Source organism: Pelophylax lessonae (assembly GCF_965119305.1).
Source record: "Pelophylax lessonae genome assembly, chromosome: 4".
NCBI classification, from domain to species: domain Eukaryota; kingdom Metazoa; phylum Chordata; class Amphibia; order Anura; family Ranidae; genus Pelophylax; species Pelophylax lessonae.
The window spans coordinates 55615467-55632848 of NC_138771.1; the positions used below are offsets into that span (position 1 = coordinate 55615467).

Sequence of the window (17382 nt, forward strand, 5' to 3'; positions counted from 1 at the left end):
TGGTGTGAATGGGTCCTAAAGGTATATATCTTTATTACTGTAAACAGGACAATGTAAGTTGTGTCATGGAAAATCAATAATACTTTACATTTTTCATGTTATGACAATCAGGCAACCTTGGGCTTTGGTTGGCGTGCTCGGAGAAGGCCCACTAAAGGTATCTGAGGATAAAAAGCAGTATGAGAACAATGGAACAACCGGGCTGGCAATCGCAACAAGAGAATTTCAGACATATGGAGGACTTCACTTTACTGTTACTGCCTACAGTGGCTGGAATAAAGGTAATATATGAAATGATGAACACTCTAGATGTAATAAGTACATAATACATAGCTTTTGATTAGTTTAGTAATATAAGAAGTCCATAGAATGTTTTACTTTGTGACAAAAGAACGCACTTAAGAGGCTTCCGTATTTACTGATGTAAAGGAAGGCAGTTTGTGGTTCTACACAGTATCCTAGCTGCTGGTTACTTTACATAAACTATACGAGCAAAAACAAAAAAAAAACATAAATTGTAATTTCCAATTATAGATAGAATTTCTTTAAACCAGAAAAGTCAGAGATTTTCTCGTCAACTTATATCTATAGCACAGATGATAAGGATGTGTCTCATCACCCACTTCTCTGGCTGGGTATTAACACCTCTGCTCCGACCCATTAGGCGTTCCGAGGAATGGATTCAGAGTGGCAGTGTCCAGGGGCATCATTCTTACATTAGCGGATGACGTTACCACCTGGTTGCCTGGTAACAGAATAGTCGTTGCAAGTACTGATTACTCAATGTACCAAGCTGAAGAATTCAATCTGCTTCATTGCCCTGAATGCAAAAACAACCAGGTCAAAATTGATGGTAAGAAAGAACTATTTCATGTCTGGTTCAATAAACTTGGACACTATTTAACAGTTCCTGTAACTATAGACATCCATCTGTAATATGGCTAAATACATGTGTGTATTAATATGTGGGTATTTTGTAAAGCAGTGTGCAAACTGTTGCCACTATACTGTATAAATTCTGTATAACAATAGTAATAATAATACAGCTTTACACCCACTGGCATTATGTGTATTTGTACTGACCTTGGCAAAGCCTGGGTTTGTTCTTGTTACTGACCATTGTAGGCTTGGCAAGGCTAACCAAAGACTGCTTCAGTAAGGCTTGGATGACCCACTTCTCTTCTTTCCCCAACTGGTACCCCTATTAAGACAGAACCATAAGTTTATGGTGGACATTTTGGGGTAAAAACTCTACGAAGCCCTACCGCAGATGCCTCTAGAGTCCCTTAAACATATATGTGGCCCACTTGGCCCCATCCTGCAGCTCAGCCTGCTTGCCCTCAGCCCCCTGGTTAGGTGGAGATGTGCCCTTATTTTAGAGTGCCCACCATGCCGGCTGTTCACTGTTTACACCTCTCATTTCACTGGTACGGTTAGGGCTGTTTCACACTGGCAGCAGTCTCTACTGCCCTCTAAAATGCAATCTGTAGTAGGTAACTGCCTGACCCAGGAGGAGATAGTACCAAGCTGCTTGGGTTTTGGTGTGGCCCCATTGACCCCAGTGGGTGAATTTGAAAGGCAGTACCACCTGTCAAACTCTGCAAGCTGAGTTAAATTTGCCAGGGCCACAAGACAAAGCAACTCATCTGTGGCAACTGTACTTCGCTGTCTGGCTGCGATATTAGAATTTTGTTGGGGGTCAGGGGGAAGTAAAGATGATCAACTGCCTTTTTGCCATCGATGTGAAATGGCCTTAAAGCGGAGTTCCGGGCACAAAATCAACCTTTTTTTTTGTGCCCATCCACTTGGTCTCCTTCACCTGAAAAGGAATTGCATAGTTCGGTATATATTTTTTTTTTTTTTACTCACCTTGTAATTGTAGATAGAAAATACTCACCTACTTTCCACTTCCTCCCTCTGTGCCGCGGCTTCGCCGTCACTTCCTGGCTTGCAATGATTCCTGGGAGCTGAACGTCATCGCTCCCAGGAATCAATGCGACGGCACCGGCCCCGCTCGTCACTTCCGGGGCGACGCCGCATTCCCTGCTAAACAGCTTCTGGGCATGCCCAGAAGCTGTGGAGGAATGCGGCGCCGCACCGGAAGTGGCGAGAGGGGCCCGTGCAGGCGCATTCTGGGAGAAGAAGACACGGAAGAGGACGCAGAAGAGGATCGCGCCGGCTTCAGCTGCCCACAACAGAGATGGCAACGCTGGAGAAGAAATTTTATAAGTAAGTATTTCTTCTTGCAGGTAAGTGCGAACCGGGACACATCAGAGGCTAGCCATTGTGGAATCTACTAGCCCTGACTGTCCCGGGGGTATTTTTATTGAAAAAAAGTTTTTGTGCCCGGAACTCCGCTTTAATGGAACTTTGTTGCACAGCCAGACGTCATTCGCACTTACAGCCCTTAGAGGGTACTGATTCCACCTTGCGAGGTGACCCCATATGGTTGAGAAACTTCTACATCACAATGAAACCAATCTGCAATGAAACAGATATGAGGGTGGACAGGAATGCTTCCTCCCAAAACTGCGTGAATGAATACTGCCAATGTCCTCCTTTTCCCATCTTTCCATTGGTTATTGTACCTGCTTTTTTCCCCTACCAATCCCTCATGGGCTTTTTTCTGCTTCCACCCACTCTCCTCCCCCAGCCTTAATGGATTTTCGTTCTAGCAGTTGCCGTTTTCAGCCTTCGTCTTACACTAGTTTTATTGCACAATAAATCAATATTTTTTAGATCAATTTTCTGCCCTCGGACCAGAGTTTCATCACAATGTTTCCAATATGTTTTAAATTTGCCAATTAGACTTTTTGGCAAAAGTATGGGGAAAAAATCACTCTACTATCAGACAAATGTTAACTCAACATGTTGATGATTACATAGCTGATATCATGTAAATAAATCAGGACAAATGAATCATTATTTATTTGTTTGAATAACAATAACTTAACCTTCTTCTCCAAGGAAGCCCCCAGTATATGCACGTAGGCGAGGTGATCGATGGGATTGATATGAGAGCCGAGGTTGGACTTCTGACCAGGAATATCCTCATCAGAGGGGAAATGGAAGACGCCTGCTACGAGCCCAACCACTGCCAGTTTTTCACTTATGATACATTTGGTGGTCAGATTAAGGTAATGTTCATTTTATTTGCCAGATGGGATCTAATTGATTGCTGTTTGTGTCTCCTAATTATGTTTGGAGCAGATTTTTTAAATTAGGTGAAATGTGTTTTTGGAACGTAATATGTAAAACCTGAGTAAAGTTTGTAATACAAAAATGGGATCACCCTAAAATCCTTTTGAGTTTATTGAAGGACACAGCTAGATGTTTGAGAGGTTGTCTCCTCTAACTACAAAACAGAGTTCCAGTCCTTTCCTGTAGATCACTTCTTTTCCTCCAGCTTGATCCAGAAACCCCTGAACCCCTGAATGAAGGTCGGTCAGAACAGTGATTTATAAGGGGGCAATGGTCCTGGACCCCCCTGCCAGAGGGAGCCACAGACTTCCTTTATAAAAAATGAAACTTATTTTCCCTCAAGACTTCAGTAGTGTGTTCGTTGATGGAATTTTCCAGTTTGCAACAGACAGTTTTATTACATGATGAAGGGCTTGCTAAAACCTTTCCAGGTGTTAAAGTAGCTCTTAGAATATATTTAATCATGATGGTCACAGGTTGTTCGGGAGAAAGGTCATACAGCAAATTGGCAATGATAAATATACAATATATTTGAACATGATGGTCACTGGTTGTTCGGGAGAAAAGTTGTTCACCAAATTGGCACTAGAATTGGCACAGAATTATCTGAGGATCACGATGACCCATGAAAGACTAAAGCCGGCCATAGATGATGCAATTTTCTCAACCCAAGGCTGCAGGAAAGGAAATTGCTTGATTCTCCCCATCAACATAGTCAGCTTTTGTGGTATTATCCTAGCGGGGGTGGAGGTAGCTGTCCCTGGCGGGAGAACACAGTGATTATTGTTAGCGGCTGTAACCGGTCCGGAAAATCTGACATGCTGCTTGTATCCAAGTTGATTGGTGGATCGACTTGGGTAGACTCAACCTGCTCATGGATGGTTCGAATCTTGGCTGGTCCCTGCTGAACCAGCCGAAATTCGAACCATCTATTGCAAGTTTAAGTGCCTACTGGCTGTCGAGAGCAGTGTCTTCAAGATAATACAGTTTTATGAGTTAGTTGAAGATTTGATTTTGCAGAAGGTACAGGAAGAAAGACTTATTTGTAAATATTGTGGTGTGATGCATACCTGTGATGTATGCCTTGCCAGTTCTAATTACTTATGTAATGTATGTTCTTACAGTCATTAAAATTGAGAAAATAAAGTGTCTTCTTCCGAACCTAACTTATGTATTTTAGAACAAATGCAGTTTATTATTCTTTTCTATTTGTCATACAATTTAATTTCTATGTTGAGGGGCCTCTGAACTTGAATTGCCTCGGGCCCCCCAAGGACTAAATCTGGCACTGGTGGTGAGTCTTAGGGGGCAGACACAAGTTGAAGGGTAAGAAACTCTCTGAAAAGGACTGGAACTCTACTTTGTAGCCTGAAGAGACAACCTTTCGAAGATCTAGCCATGTCCTTCTAAGAAGACAAAAAAAGGAAGAGAAAAAAGCGTATCATTCTTTTACACAGAGCTGTTCTTTATGGGACAAAATAAATGCTGTCCATTGTACAACTATCTGAAACATAAGTTGCATGTCATCACCCTATTGTTGTTTTATAAAGAAAAAAAGAGTGATTACCATGACAAATGCCATTTTTTGTGTCACCATCCTTTTTTTTTTTTCAGTTAAGGCTCATTGTCATGTGCGACAGCCCTTGCTGCCCCTCTAAAAAGTGATCCTCAATGGATCACCTTTCAGAAAGCATTTCACAGGTGGTGATATGTTTAACCAAGGCCAAACTGATGGTCTGTTTACCCGAGGCTGGACCACCACGGTGCAATTGTGTGCATTGGGAGGGTTGCGACATAGCTCTATACACTTAAATGGTACCACTGAATGAGAGGTTTGTGTACAGCCCTAAGCGGCTGCATTTCCTTCTTTAGGTGGGTAGTTGGGAAGGGGTGGGGGGTCTCAACAGAATGCTTTTACCACCCTTTGGTCGCCCATGAGAATGAACCGTGGCTAAATGATTTCATTTCCTTTATAAATAGATCCAGAAGCACTTTGGTTCCGTGCACCTGTCGGGAGTCGAGCTCACGAAGATGGGACAGCAGCTTCTAGGCAGTTATCCCGTACACTTCCATATGACTGGAGCAGTGGATGAAGAAGGCGGGTACAGTCCCTCTACATACATTGACAACCTAGCCATCCATCATTGCTTTTCCAGATGTGTCGCTATTCATGGAACTCATGGTCTGCTGGTACGAGGCCTCCAAATTCTTATACATCTTTAACTCCTATCAGCCATTCCTGTCCATAAAAACAAATTGTTTGTCTTTCACAACATTCTGTGCCTACTACCTCTAATATAAAAAATGTAATAAAATCTGATTTAAAAAAAAAAGGGTACCTTGACACCCTGGTTGAAAAAGGCTGCTCTAGTGATCAGGCTGCAGATGAACAGATAATATAATATAAGCTGCATTGCTGAACCAGGACAAAAGTGTCACCTGCCTGTTCCTGTGCAGAGTGTACTTTGTAAGAGGAATGCATAGATCACAATATTGCACAGTATATATATATATATATATATATATATATATATATATATATATATATATATATATATATATATATATATATATATATATATATATGTATATATATATATATATATATATATATATATATATGTATATATATATATATATATATATATATATTGTTGTTTGTCCAGTTTATGTATGTCCACCTATTTTTGTATTTCCATCTTTTATATGCTTTTTTGGTTGCCCCGAACTTTTAGGTAAAGGATACCATTGGTTATGACACCCTTGGCCACTGTTTTTTCCTGGAAGATGGCGTGGAGCAAAGAAACACTTTTTATCACAACCTCGGACTAGTGACGAAGGCTGGGACCATCCTGCCTACAGATCGCAATGAAGCCATGTGCCTAGCAATGCGGGACCATGTGTATGGGGATTATGTGCCTGTGCCCAGCACCGACTGCATGTAAGTAGGCATCATTTATATATTATTATTATATAGTATTTATATAGCGGTGACAGTTTATGCAGCGCTTTACAACTTGAGGGTAGACAGTACAAATACAATACACTTTCATACAGTAGGAATCAGAGGACCCTGCTCGTTACAGCTTACAATCTAAAGCCTTGTACACACGCACCGATTGTTGGCCGACTGATCGTCCGTCTTTTGTCCAGTGTTGTTGTGTTGGTTGAAATGTGCTCTAGACTGCACACGAATTTTGTCGGCCAACAACAACCAACTGCAGAAGTGATGTCATGTGCTGGTTTACTTTTCGTGTATTTTTTCTTCTCTGAGCATGCCCAGTCTTGCTCATCACATTTTTGTCTGCCGAAATCTGTACTGACTGAAGAACAATCGGCCATTCTGTTGACGGCCAACAAAAATTTTATAGCCTGCACACCAGATTTTGTTCGGCCGAAAAGTCGCAGTCGGTTGTCGGAAGCATCATACTAACAAGCCGACAATCGGCCGATTGGACGTTGGCCGAAAATTCACGGCCAACAATCGGTGCATGTGTACGAGGCTTAAGAGGGACAATTTATATAAACATCTCTACTATTTATATCTCTCAGTCAGTAATATATAACATAAATGTAAAATTTCCCTCACATCAGATTGGATTGAGATCTGCGCCATCTGTGTTAATAGTTTTGTCTTGTGTGTTTGAATTGCTGACCCACAATAGTTAGGTGAATAAACACTCATCATTAGTTTCATGTTTTATTGTTCCTTCAATTGTCTTCACAGGGCAGTCAGCACATTTTGGATCTCAAACCCCAATAACAACCTAATTGGAAATTCTGCAGGAGGAGCACAGGTCAGTATAAGGGGATATACACAATATATGTGATTTTATATAGGATCTCCACTTCTATACACATCTAGGAGAAATTCCTATATTTAAAAAATGTCAAATACAAGGAGAGGAGCAGTAAGGGCATGTTCACCCCATCTCTATTGAGCTGCATTTTTCTGCATACCACTGCACATGTATAGTGGGAACAGGGCACACAGAAAACATTCTATTATAAGATAAACCTAGCTCAGGAGACATGGTGTGAACCAAGCCCTTTAAGGAACAAGTTCCCCTTCTCTAAGTTCGGTATCACATTATGTTGTTTGGAAGAGAACATAAGAAAAGTGAAAAAATAATATTTTATTTGAATCAAACACCAAAAAAGCCTCAGGATCGTCAATGGAACTAATACTAATAACGTATTCCACCCAATGGTAATCCAGTGCTTCTGAGTTGTCAGCCAAATGGTAGATAAACTGTGATGCTATACACAGGTATACTGTTTACTACCCCAATACAATATACTGTATACTACCCCAGTTCAGTATACAGTGTATACTACCCCAATACAATATAAACTTCATACTACCCCAGTGCAATATATACTGTATACTACCCCAATACAAGATAAAATGTATACTACCCCAAAGCAATATATACTGTATAGTATCCTAATACAATATAAACTGCATACTACCCCAATGCAATATATACTGTATACTACCCCAATACAAGATAAACTGTATACTACCCCAATGCAATATATACTGTATACTACCCCAATACAAGATAAACTGCATACTACCCCAATGCAATATATACTGTATACTACTCCAATACAAAATAAACTGTATACCACCCCAATGCAATATATACTGTATACTATCCCAAGATAAACTGCATACTACCCCAATGCAATATATACTGTATACTACCCCAAGATAAACTGTATACTACTCCAATGCAATATATACTGTATACTACCCCAAGATAAACTGTATAGTACCCCAATGCAATATATACTGTATAGTACCCCAATACAAGATAAACTGTATACTACCCCAATGCAATATATACTGTATAGTACCGTTAATACAATATAAAATGGGAATGATTCACTAAAGGCAAATAGACTGTGTGCTTTAAAAAATGTAATTGCTCCAGAGCTTAGTAAATGAGGGGAAGCACTGTTGACTTCCATCATCCAATCATGTGCAAGCAAATGTGAAGCTTCGCCTCATTTATTAAGGTCTGAAGCCACTACACTTGCAGAGTGCACAGTTTATTAACCCCTTTATATACTACCCCATTGCAGTATATAGCGTATACTACTACCCCAATGGAATATATAGTGTATACTACCCCAATGCAGTATATAGTGTATACTACTACCCCAATGGAATATATAGTGTATACTACCCCAATGCAGTATATAGTGTATACTACCCCAATGCAGTATAGAGTGTATATACTACCCCAATGCAGTCTATAGTGTATACTACCATAATGCAGTATATAGTGTGTACTACCCCAATGCAGTATATAGTGTATTCCAGTGTTTCTCAACTCCGGTCCTCAGGGCACACTAACAGGCCAGATTTTAAGTATTACCTTGGGGAGATGCAGACTACAATACTGCAATCACTGAGCAGCAAATGAGATCACCTGTGATGTACTTCAGTCTTCTTGCAAACCTGGCCTGTTAGTGTGCTCTGAGTTGAGAAACACTGGTGTATGCTACCCCAAATGCAGTATATAGTGTATACTACCCCAATGTAGTATATAATGTATTCTACCCCAGTGCAATATATAGTGCATACCCTAAGGTAATGTAATATGTAGTGTATGCTGATCCGATACAGTATATAGTGTATAATATCCTAATGCAATATATAGTGTATACTACCATAATGCACTACATAGTGTATTCTACCCTGATGCAGTATAGTATGCTACCCCAATGCATTATATAGTGTATACTACCCTAATACAGTATATGGAGTATATTACCCCAGTGCAATGTATATGTAGTATACACTACACCAATGCAATATATACTGTATACTACCGCAGTGCAATGGCTTTGGTATACATACTCGAAGCAGAAGGCAACACAGGTAAGAATTTTTTTTTTTCAGTCCAATCAGGGTTGCAGCACACCTATAGGGGGTTTAATGAAATATATCACAGGTACAGGTAACAATTGGTGTCTTAGTATCAGGTATCCATGTCCTTTCTTAGTCTCCATGTCTTTCTTCTGAGTTACGCAATAAATCTTCTGGCTTGTGTTACTGGATTCCAATCATATGTAGGTTCTGCTGAGAGCAGCACAGTGTAGACATTATTGGCTTCCTTCCATATCCGATAGTGTATTTATATGGAGTCTGATGACTTTGTGTATTTTCCTGTAAATATTGTGTTTAGAACGCTGATAGTCCTTTTAACACAGCTTGTTTCTAGCATATACTTTCGTTTGTTAGTTTTTCTGTTCTCCTGATTTAATCTAATAAAAATTTGCATCAATAATAAACATGTAAAAAAAATTGTATACTTATATATGAGCGAAGTAGAGCATTCCTAGCTTCCCCCAGGCGTTCCCTGAAATGGGGGTTTTCTAGCGGGTGGCACAAGCCATTTACTTTTAACTTTATTGCCATTTTTAAATAATTGTTATTCACCACGTAAACTAATGTTTTCTCAATCAATAAATGTCTGTACTCTATACAGGAAGCCTGTCATTTATCTCTCCATATAATTATTAGCAATAATCATGGTGTATAATGTATTCAGGAACTTTGCAACTTTATATGCCTGTAGACTTTAATGCATGATGAGTTTTATTGGGTTACTATATTTGTATAGTTATACAGGTAACCAGGGTGGTACACATTCCTTTTGTTACAAGTTGTGATGCTAAGTCTAATCTATCTAAGTGTAATTACTAACTAAAACCAATAAAGTCATATAAAATGTATAGATGTTGCAAATATTAATGATATCACACAAAGTACAGTAATCTATAGTAGCCAGTGGAGTATAGGTTGATAATTGATAGTAGCCAATTCAATTTCTATATACTATATGCCATATAGGGAGGTGATAATTGATAGTAGCCAATTCAATTTCTCTATACTATATGCAGTATACTGTAGCTGCTGACTTTTATAATCTAGACACTTGCCTGTCCAGGGAGCCCGCAATGTCATCACCCCAGCAAATTTTCGGATCGGCTGCCAGGTGCTGCCTCCGCCATTCACTCTAAGAGAAACCGGCAAAAAAGCCTTTCGGCTTCACAGCCGGTTCCCTACTGCGCATGCGCGAAGGGCGCTGCGCATTCTCATTGATTTGGGGGGTGGCGGGGGAAGGAGAAAGGGGACGGAACTTTCCGAGGGACAGCGCCTTGGCGCTGTCTCCCGGAAGAGGGGAAGGTACCCCTCCCCCTGAAAAGTGCCAAATGGGGCAACAGAGGGGGGGGGGGTGGAGATTAGCGGAAGTTCCATGTTTGGATGGAACTCCGCTTTAAGCCTCCAAGTATTATATTTTTCTGAGGTCCTATAAGTTCTATTTTCATCATTACTGGGGCGTGGTCTGATAGTGTCGTAATTCCAATTGATGGATTAACGGCTGATTCTAATAATCTGTGCTCTAACATAATATATTCCAGTCTTGAGTACATGCCAGGCACAAGGGAGTGAAATGATTAATCTCTCTCCCTAGGATGTTGGATTCTCCACATGTCCACTAGTTGACAGTGGAATCATTTTTTTTCCACCATCCTGAGTTGGTGGCCTCCTGTCCCCTGTGCACGAGATGTACAGTCCAAGAGTGGATCCAAGTAGAAGTTAAAGTCTCCTGCCAGGATCAATTTACCTTTTTTTAAACTGCATCAGCTTCTCTAATACTCTTTTTAAATAACCTTTTGCGTTTTTTTTTGGGCAGTACACATTTGCCACTGTACATTCCATTCCCTGCAGTTGTCCCTTCAGAAATATGTACCATGCTTCTTGGTCAACCAGTCTATCTTCAAAGAAAAAATTTATGTCCTTTCCATGCCAATTGCTACCCCTTTTGCTCTCTTGGTTGGTGAATCTCCATGGTACCAGACCGGGTAGTTTTATGAATATAATTTCACATATGTGTCTTGTGCTATGTGTGTCTCCTGCAGGAAAATTATACAAGCAGTAACGTTTAAGTTCTAGAACCTTATGTCTTTTAATTGGCGTGTTTACATATTTTTATTTAACCTTCGTAGCGGTATTCCCGAGTGTTGCTGGGGGTTAATTTTTGGTACCAAAAGCAGTAACCCCTAGCCACATTCAGGATTACCCCAGAATGATATTCACCTTCCCCTGCGATCTCCCGTTGTCCTCCCCAGCCTTCCTGCAGCCATCCTCCCGCTGTCCTCTCGCTCTGTGCTCGGCCGTTGCCGGCAACTTCTTCCGGTTCCCTTCCCTGCGAGTGCCGTGTCGCAGGGGGGTGGCACCGGCGGGAGATTAAAAAAAATTAAAAAAAGTTACATGATACAGTGTAATCTGTTAGAATTACAACTTGTATCATGCCATTTCACCGAAAGGCTTTTCCAGTGCCCTGCCTGTATTTTTTGCTGTACTTTGTGCCTGGAAAATTAAGAACAGCCATGGTGTCCAAAAAACGTTCTTTTAGCTCAAAAACGCTTTTGGACGAACTGGAAAACAGCGACGGTGTATTGGAATTATTTGAAGAACTGAGTGATGGCGATTTGTGGGAAAATTTGTCATTAGGTAATAAAAGTGACAACAGCGACGATTCTACGACTGAGCTCAGCGATGGGCGGACTTGGTGCTCTATTGACTGCGATACGGATCAGGCAGCGCCCCCGAGCACAGATTCTTTCTCATAATGAAATATCTCCACTTCAAAAACAATGAAGAATTTGATGAAATTTATTATTATTACATTATAATTTATGATTTCGTGTTTCAAACTTGATCATACCCGGGATGTCTATTAGACTCTTGTTTGGACAGATTTAAGTGAGTTATTCCTAAGAATTACAGGCCTAAAATATAAAACATATTTCCATGCAAAACAATGTACCGCTTTTAGCACAGAAATTCTGACATAATCAGACCGCCAGGGAGGTTAAATTTGACAATTATTTAATTGTATGATAATGCTGCTGTGCCTTTTTTTTGTATTGCCTTCATGAAATGCAACCTGCACCTGAATATCATTGCATTAACGACAAACCCTTTCCCTTACTGATTTTCTGTTCAGGATGTTGGCATCTGGTTCATATTTCATAGAGTTCCAACGGGTCTTTCAGAGGGGCATTACCCAGAGAGCCAATCAGAATTTACCCCCTTGGGTATTTTTCACAACAACAGAGTACACTCTAATTTCAAGGTAAGTAAGCATTTCATTTGTCAGAAGTAGAACTAAAGGAAAACCTTTTTTTGCATTTTGGACAAAGTATAAGTGTTATAACCCCTGTTAGATTTTCTTGTACATCTGTGTCCCGTTGGGGGAGCTTCCCTTCCCTTCCATAGCCACAACAGAAAGTAAAAGGAAATACCACCAAGTGAGGATTTTGAGGGAATTCCCTGGTGTGGAGTGAGGGAATTCTTTGGTAGTCACCAAAACTAATGGAAGATTTTCCTTATATTCCTGTTCTGGTGGCAACCCCTAATGTGGGAGTATCTTCTTTTTGTTTAGTTTCTGTAATAATGGTAAGGATTGCCATACCAAATGTATAAAGGAGTGCAAAACAGCATTAATGGTTCAAAAGACAGGCAATGGATTTTGGGCAAAACACACTTTCCACTCATTAAGGCTCAGTAATATTTCACGGTTTCACTGGCATAATTACGGCTCATCTGATTCCTTTGAAAGCAGTAAGTTCAAGATTTCTTTGGCATCTAAGTCGATACAAACATACGCAAACATTACTGAGCCCTGATGAAGGAGAGTGTGTTTTGCCCCGAAACATGTTGTTTGTGAATATTTAAAGCTGTTTTGGACTTCTTTATTAATTTTATCTGGTGCTCCTTCTTTAGGTTTAAAGTGGTTGCAAATGCAGAAGGTGTTTTTTTTTTATATCTTAATGCATTTGATGCAATAAAATAAAAAGCCTTCTGTGTGTAGCAGCCACCCAAATACTTACCTGAGCCCCCTCTCTATCCAGCGATGTCCAGGAGTGCCTCAGCCATCCGGGACTCTCTCTCCTAATTGGCTGAGATACTGCAGCAGTGCCATTGGCTCCCGCTGCTGTTAAATGTGCAAACGGCAGCTCTGTGTCTGAATGGAAACAGGGAGCTGTGACTCGGCTCAGGTGCCCCCATAACAAGCTGTTTGCTGTGGGGGCACTCAGCAGAAGGGAGGAGCCAGGAGAGCCCAAGTGGGCCTCGGGAAGAGGAGGATCCAGGCTGCTTTGTGCAAAACCAACTGCACAGAGCAGATAAGTACAACATGTTTGTTATTTTAATAGAAAAAAACAAAACTTTACAATCACTTTAAGCCCCCGTTCACATTAGGTCGCTCCGACTTAGGGGGCGACCTGTGAAGTTGCGTGCAGCGCGACTTCGGCACGACTTGCACGGACTTCACATAATGGAAGTCAATGCCAGTCGCCTCCAGGTCGCCCTGAAGTAGTACAGGACCCTTTTTCTAAGTCGGAGCGACTTGAGTCGCTCCTATTAGAACCAGTCCTGTACTACACTATGGGAGCGACTGTGCACGACTTGTCAGGCTGACCAAGTCGCCTGACAAGTCGTACCAGTGTGAATGGACACTAAACTTGAAGTGACATTCCTGGATGCCCAATGAAGGGTAGCCCTGGCTGCATGTGAGCCACGTAACCAGAGCTGATGAGGTCTTCGAAAATTACCACCCTTCCCTTTACTACTCTGTATCACTAAGAATTGAAGTCCCAGTGCCTTTTGGATGTATCCCCTTACCCATGTTCTAGTCCCTCTCCACTCTATCCAAAGCTAAAAAAAAAGTTTGGCCTTCGGTTATACTTTAAATAATAAATCATTTTCAAGGAAGTTCACATTTTTAACTCCTGTCTTCTAGGCTGGATTATTCATTGGAAAAGGAGTCAAAACAACAGAAGCAAATGCAGAGAACCCCAGAGAGTATCTGACGGTGGACAATGCACGGTGAGTTCTCAGTTGTCTGCACCAGACTAAGGTATCATTGTGCAGGCTGAAACAATATTGTTTTAGTAAATGTTATTGCACCAAGAACAGAACGTTCAATCCTTCAGACGTCTCTGGTTCCTTGCGCATTGATAACTCACATTCCTGGGAATATTGCTTCACTCAGAACCTTGGATCTCTTTTGTTGTAAATGGATACTATTTCTCTTAGAAAGCATATTATAAATGATGTGTGGGTATTACTGATATTTTATCTATTTTTTTACCTATTTGACCCACACTATACTGTATTACCAAAAGTATTGGAATGCCTGCCTTTACAAGCACATGAACTTCAATGACATCCCAGTCTTAGACTGTAGGATTCAATATTGAGTTGGCCCACCCTTTGCAGCTATAACAGCTTCAACTCTTCTGGGAAGGCTGTCCACAAGGTTTAGGAGTGTGTCTATGGGAAAGTTTGACCATTCTTCCAGAAGAGTATTTGTGAGGTTAGGCACTGATGTTGAAGAGAAGGCCTGGCTCGCACTCTCAGCACTAATTCATCCCAAAGATGTTCTATCGGGTTGAGAACAAGACTGTGCAGGCCAGTCAAGTTCCTCCACTCACAAATGTTCTTCTGGAAGAATCTTCAAACATTCCCATAGACACACTCCTAAACTTTGTGGACAGCCTTCCTAGAAGAGTTGAAGCTGTTATAGCTGCAAAGGGTGAGACAACTCAATATTGAACCCTACAAACTAAGACTGGGATGCCATTAAAGTTCATGTGCGTGTAAAGGCAGGTGTCCCAATACTTTTGGTAATATAGTGTATATGGTAATATTTTAAACTCCTTACATTGATATATATTTTATATTTATTTATATATACATGAGGCACACTTATCTCTCATTATAATATGTATGCAGGATCTGCTTCCTCCTTTGTAGTTCTTTACACTAATTTTATTTAAAGGGTTTGTTCACCTTTTCAGAAAAAATGAAAAGGTGAATTAACACCCTATACCCTCCCCCCCCCCAGTCCCCCCTGTACTTACCTCCATTGGCTGATATTGCGGTCTAGGGATTGGAAATCCCTGCTCTTCTGCCAGTGGCGACTTCCGGCTTTGGCGGCTTCCGGCGGCGCGTCTTCTCGAATCCTCCTCCCGCTCCCGCCTCGGCTCAGCCAATGGCATTGGGTTTGCCATACGGCCAATCAGGAAGCCGGTATTAGACCGGCTTCCTGATTGGAGGAGGAGTAGGAGGATCGGTGTGACAATAGCGAATTTTCATTCACTATTGTCACACAATGGGTGGGCTCGGCACGCACTGCTCTGCACCCCAGAACCACCCTTTCCATCGCCCTATTAGAGCCTCTGGCTCTAATCAGGTGATTGAAAAAAAAACAAAACCATTGCACTCCATGCGTCCGGCGCCCTGCATGCAGATTAGGGAGCCGGACGCATGGATGGGGGGGGTGGCTCCCCTGCGCCCTCAACACACCAGCCGCCACTGTCTTCTGCCCTTCTTCTTTTCTTCCGGGATGAATCGGAGCGACTCTGAGTGGTCAGTGACCTTTCTGACTAATCAGAATCACTCAGATCTGGTCTGGAAGCCCTACAGAAAGAAGGGGAAGTAGAGTAGGGATTTAAAATCCTTGAACAACTACGCGGAATGCGTGGGCACTAACATCTCACCCTTACCAGCAGGGACCATGGGGGGATATTAGTCCACTTTTTTTTCTCTGAAAAGGTGAACACTTAAATTAAACAGTTAGTTTTATTTCTGTTTAGCCAGCGAGCAAACACAAGGGGTGGAGGAGTTATTCAACCAATCCCCCCCCATTCCCCTGGGACATTGTAGCTGTTTGGCTGCAGCCGCTGATCATTGGAACGTTTTCCAACATGTCCCTTAGAACAGGGTTTCTCAACCTTTTTTCAGTTGCGGCACCCTTTAAAATTCTGCACAATCTCGAGGCACCCCATTCTACAATATAAAAAAAAATGAAACAAATAGGTTTACATATAGCAACGACATCCAAAACATGGGCCATCCAACATTAGAAGTGATTTTTTTCCTCCACAATTGCAAACTGGTACTGAATAGTATTCTAGCGTTTCTCTTCTCCTTCAGTTTCTCTTCTTCTACTTGCCAATGTGACCCCAGTGCTGATGGAGAGGGGAAGAATAAACAAGGATTCTATGCAAGCACCCGTCATTCTCCTTATCAACCAGTGATGTAATTGGTTGTCAGGGTGCCAGTGGCTTGACCTGCACGGTGCCCAAGGCTGTAATGCTACAAAGTAAAAACCTGTGGCGATTTATTGCAATTTTTAGGCATTTTGCCAAGGTACCCCTGAAGAACCCAGGAGGCACACCAGGGTACCACGGCACCCTGGTTTAAAAAAGGTTGCCTTAGAAACAGACAACTTCTGTCGAGTGGGTGAGTCCCCATGCTGATCAAAATGTAGCTGCTTCCTGTTATTTGGACGGGCTGAATTAGATCAGTGTATGGTTAGCTAGTTGGACGGGCTGAATTAGATCAGTGTATGGCCAGCTAGTTGGATGGGCTGAATTAGATCAGTGTATGGCCAGCTAGTTGGACGGGCTGAATTAGATCAGTGTATGGCCAGCTAGTTGGATGGGCTTAATTAGATCAGTGTATGGTCAGCTAGTTGGACGGGCTGAATTAGATCAGTGTATGGTCAGCTAGTTGGACGGGCTGAATTAGATCAGTGTATGGCCAGCTAGTTGGACGGGCTGAATTAGAGCAGTGTATGGCCAGCTAGTTGGACGGGCTGAATTAGAGCAGTGTATGGCCAGCTAGTTGGACGGGCTGAATTAGATCAGTGTATGGTCAGATAGTTGGACGGGCTGAATTAGATCAGTGTATGGCCAGCTAGTTGGATGGGCTGAATTAGAGCAGTGTATGGCCAGCTAGTTGGACGGGCTGAATTAGATCAGTGTATGGTCAGATAGTTGGACGGGCTGAATTAGATCAGTGTATGGCCAGCTAGTTGGATGGGCTGAATTAGATCAGTGTATGGCCAGCTAGTTGGACGGGCTGAATTAGATCAGTGTATGGTCAGCTAGTTGGACGGGCTGAATTAGATCATTGTATGGCCAGCTAGTTGGACGGGCTGAATTAGATCAGTGTATGGCCAGCTAGTTGGACAGGCTGAATTAGATCAGTGTATGGTCAGCTAGTTGGACGGGCTGAATTAGATCAGTGTATGGTCAGCTAGTTGGACAGGCTGAATTAGATCAGTGTATGGCCAGCTAGTTGGA

General features: G+C 41.7%; 1 protein-coding gene across 1 annotated transcript in view; it reads left to right on the forward strand.

Moving 5' to 3' along the window:
• The window catches only part of LOC309554526 (cell surface hyaluronidase CEMIP2-like), a gene marked incomplete at its 5' end in the record, with an annotated part of 142550 nt that overhangs the window by 41525 nt on the left and 83643 nt on the right, over positions 1-17382 (forward strand). Inside the window, 8 exons of the mRNA XM_082256275.1 lie at positions 112-281; positions 665-853; positions 2968-3137; positions 5182-5391; positions 5937-6142; positions 6929-6998; positions 12234-12362; positions 14031-14116. Of these exons, the coding sequence (XP_082112401.1) occupies positions 112-281; positions 665-853; positions 2968-3137; positions 5182-5391; positions 5937-6142; positions 6929-6998; positions 12234-12362; positions 14031-14116 (1230 nt within the window). The remainder of the gene's footprint in view (positions 1-111; positions 282-664; positions 854-2967; positions 3138-5181; positions 5392-5936; positions 6143-6928; positions 6999-12233; positions 12363-14030; positions 14117-17382) is intronic.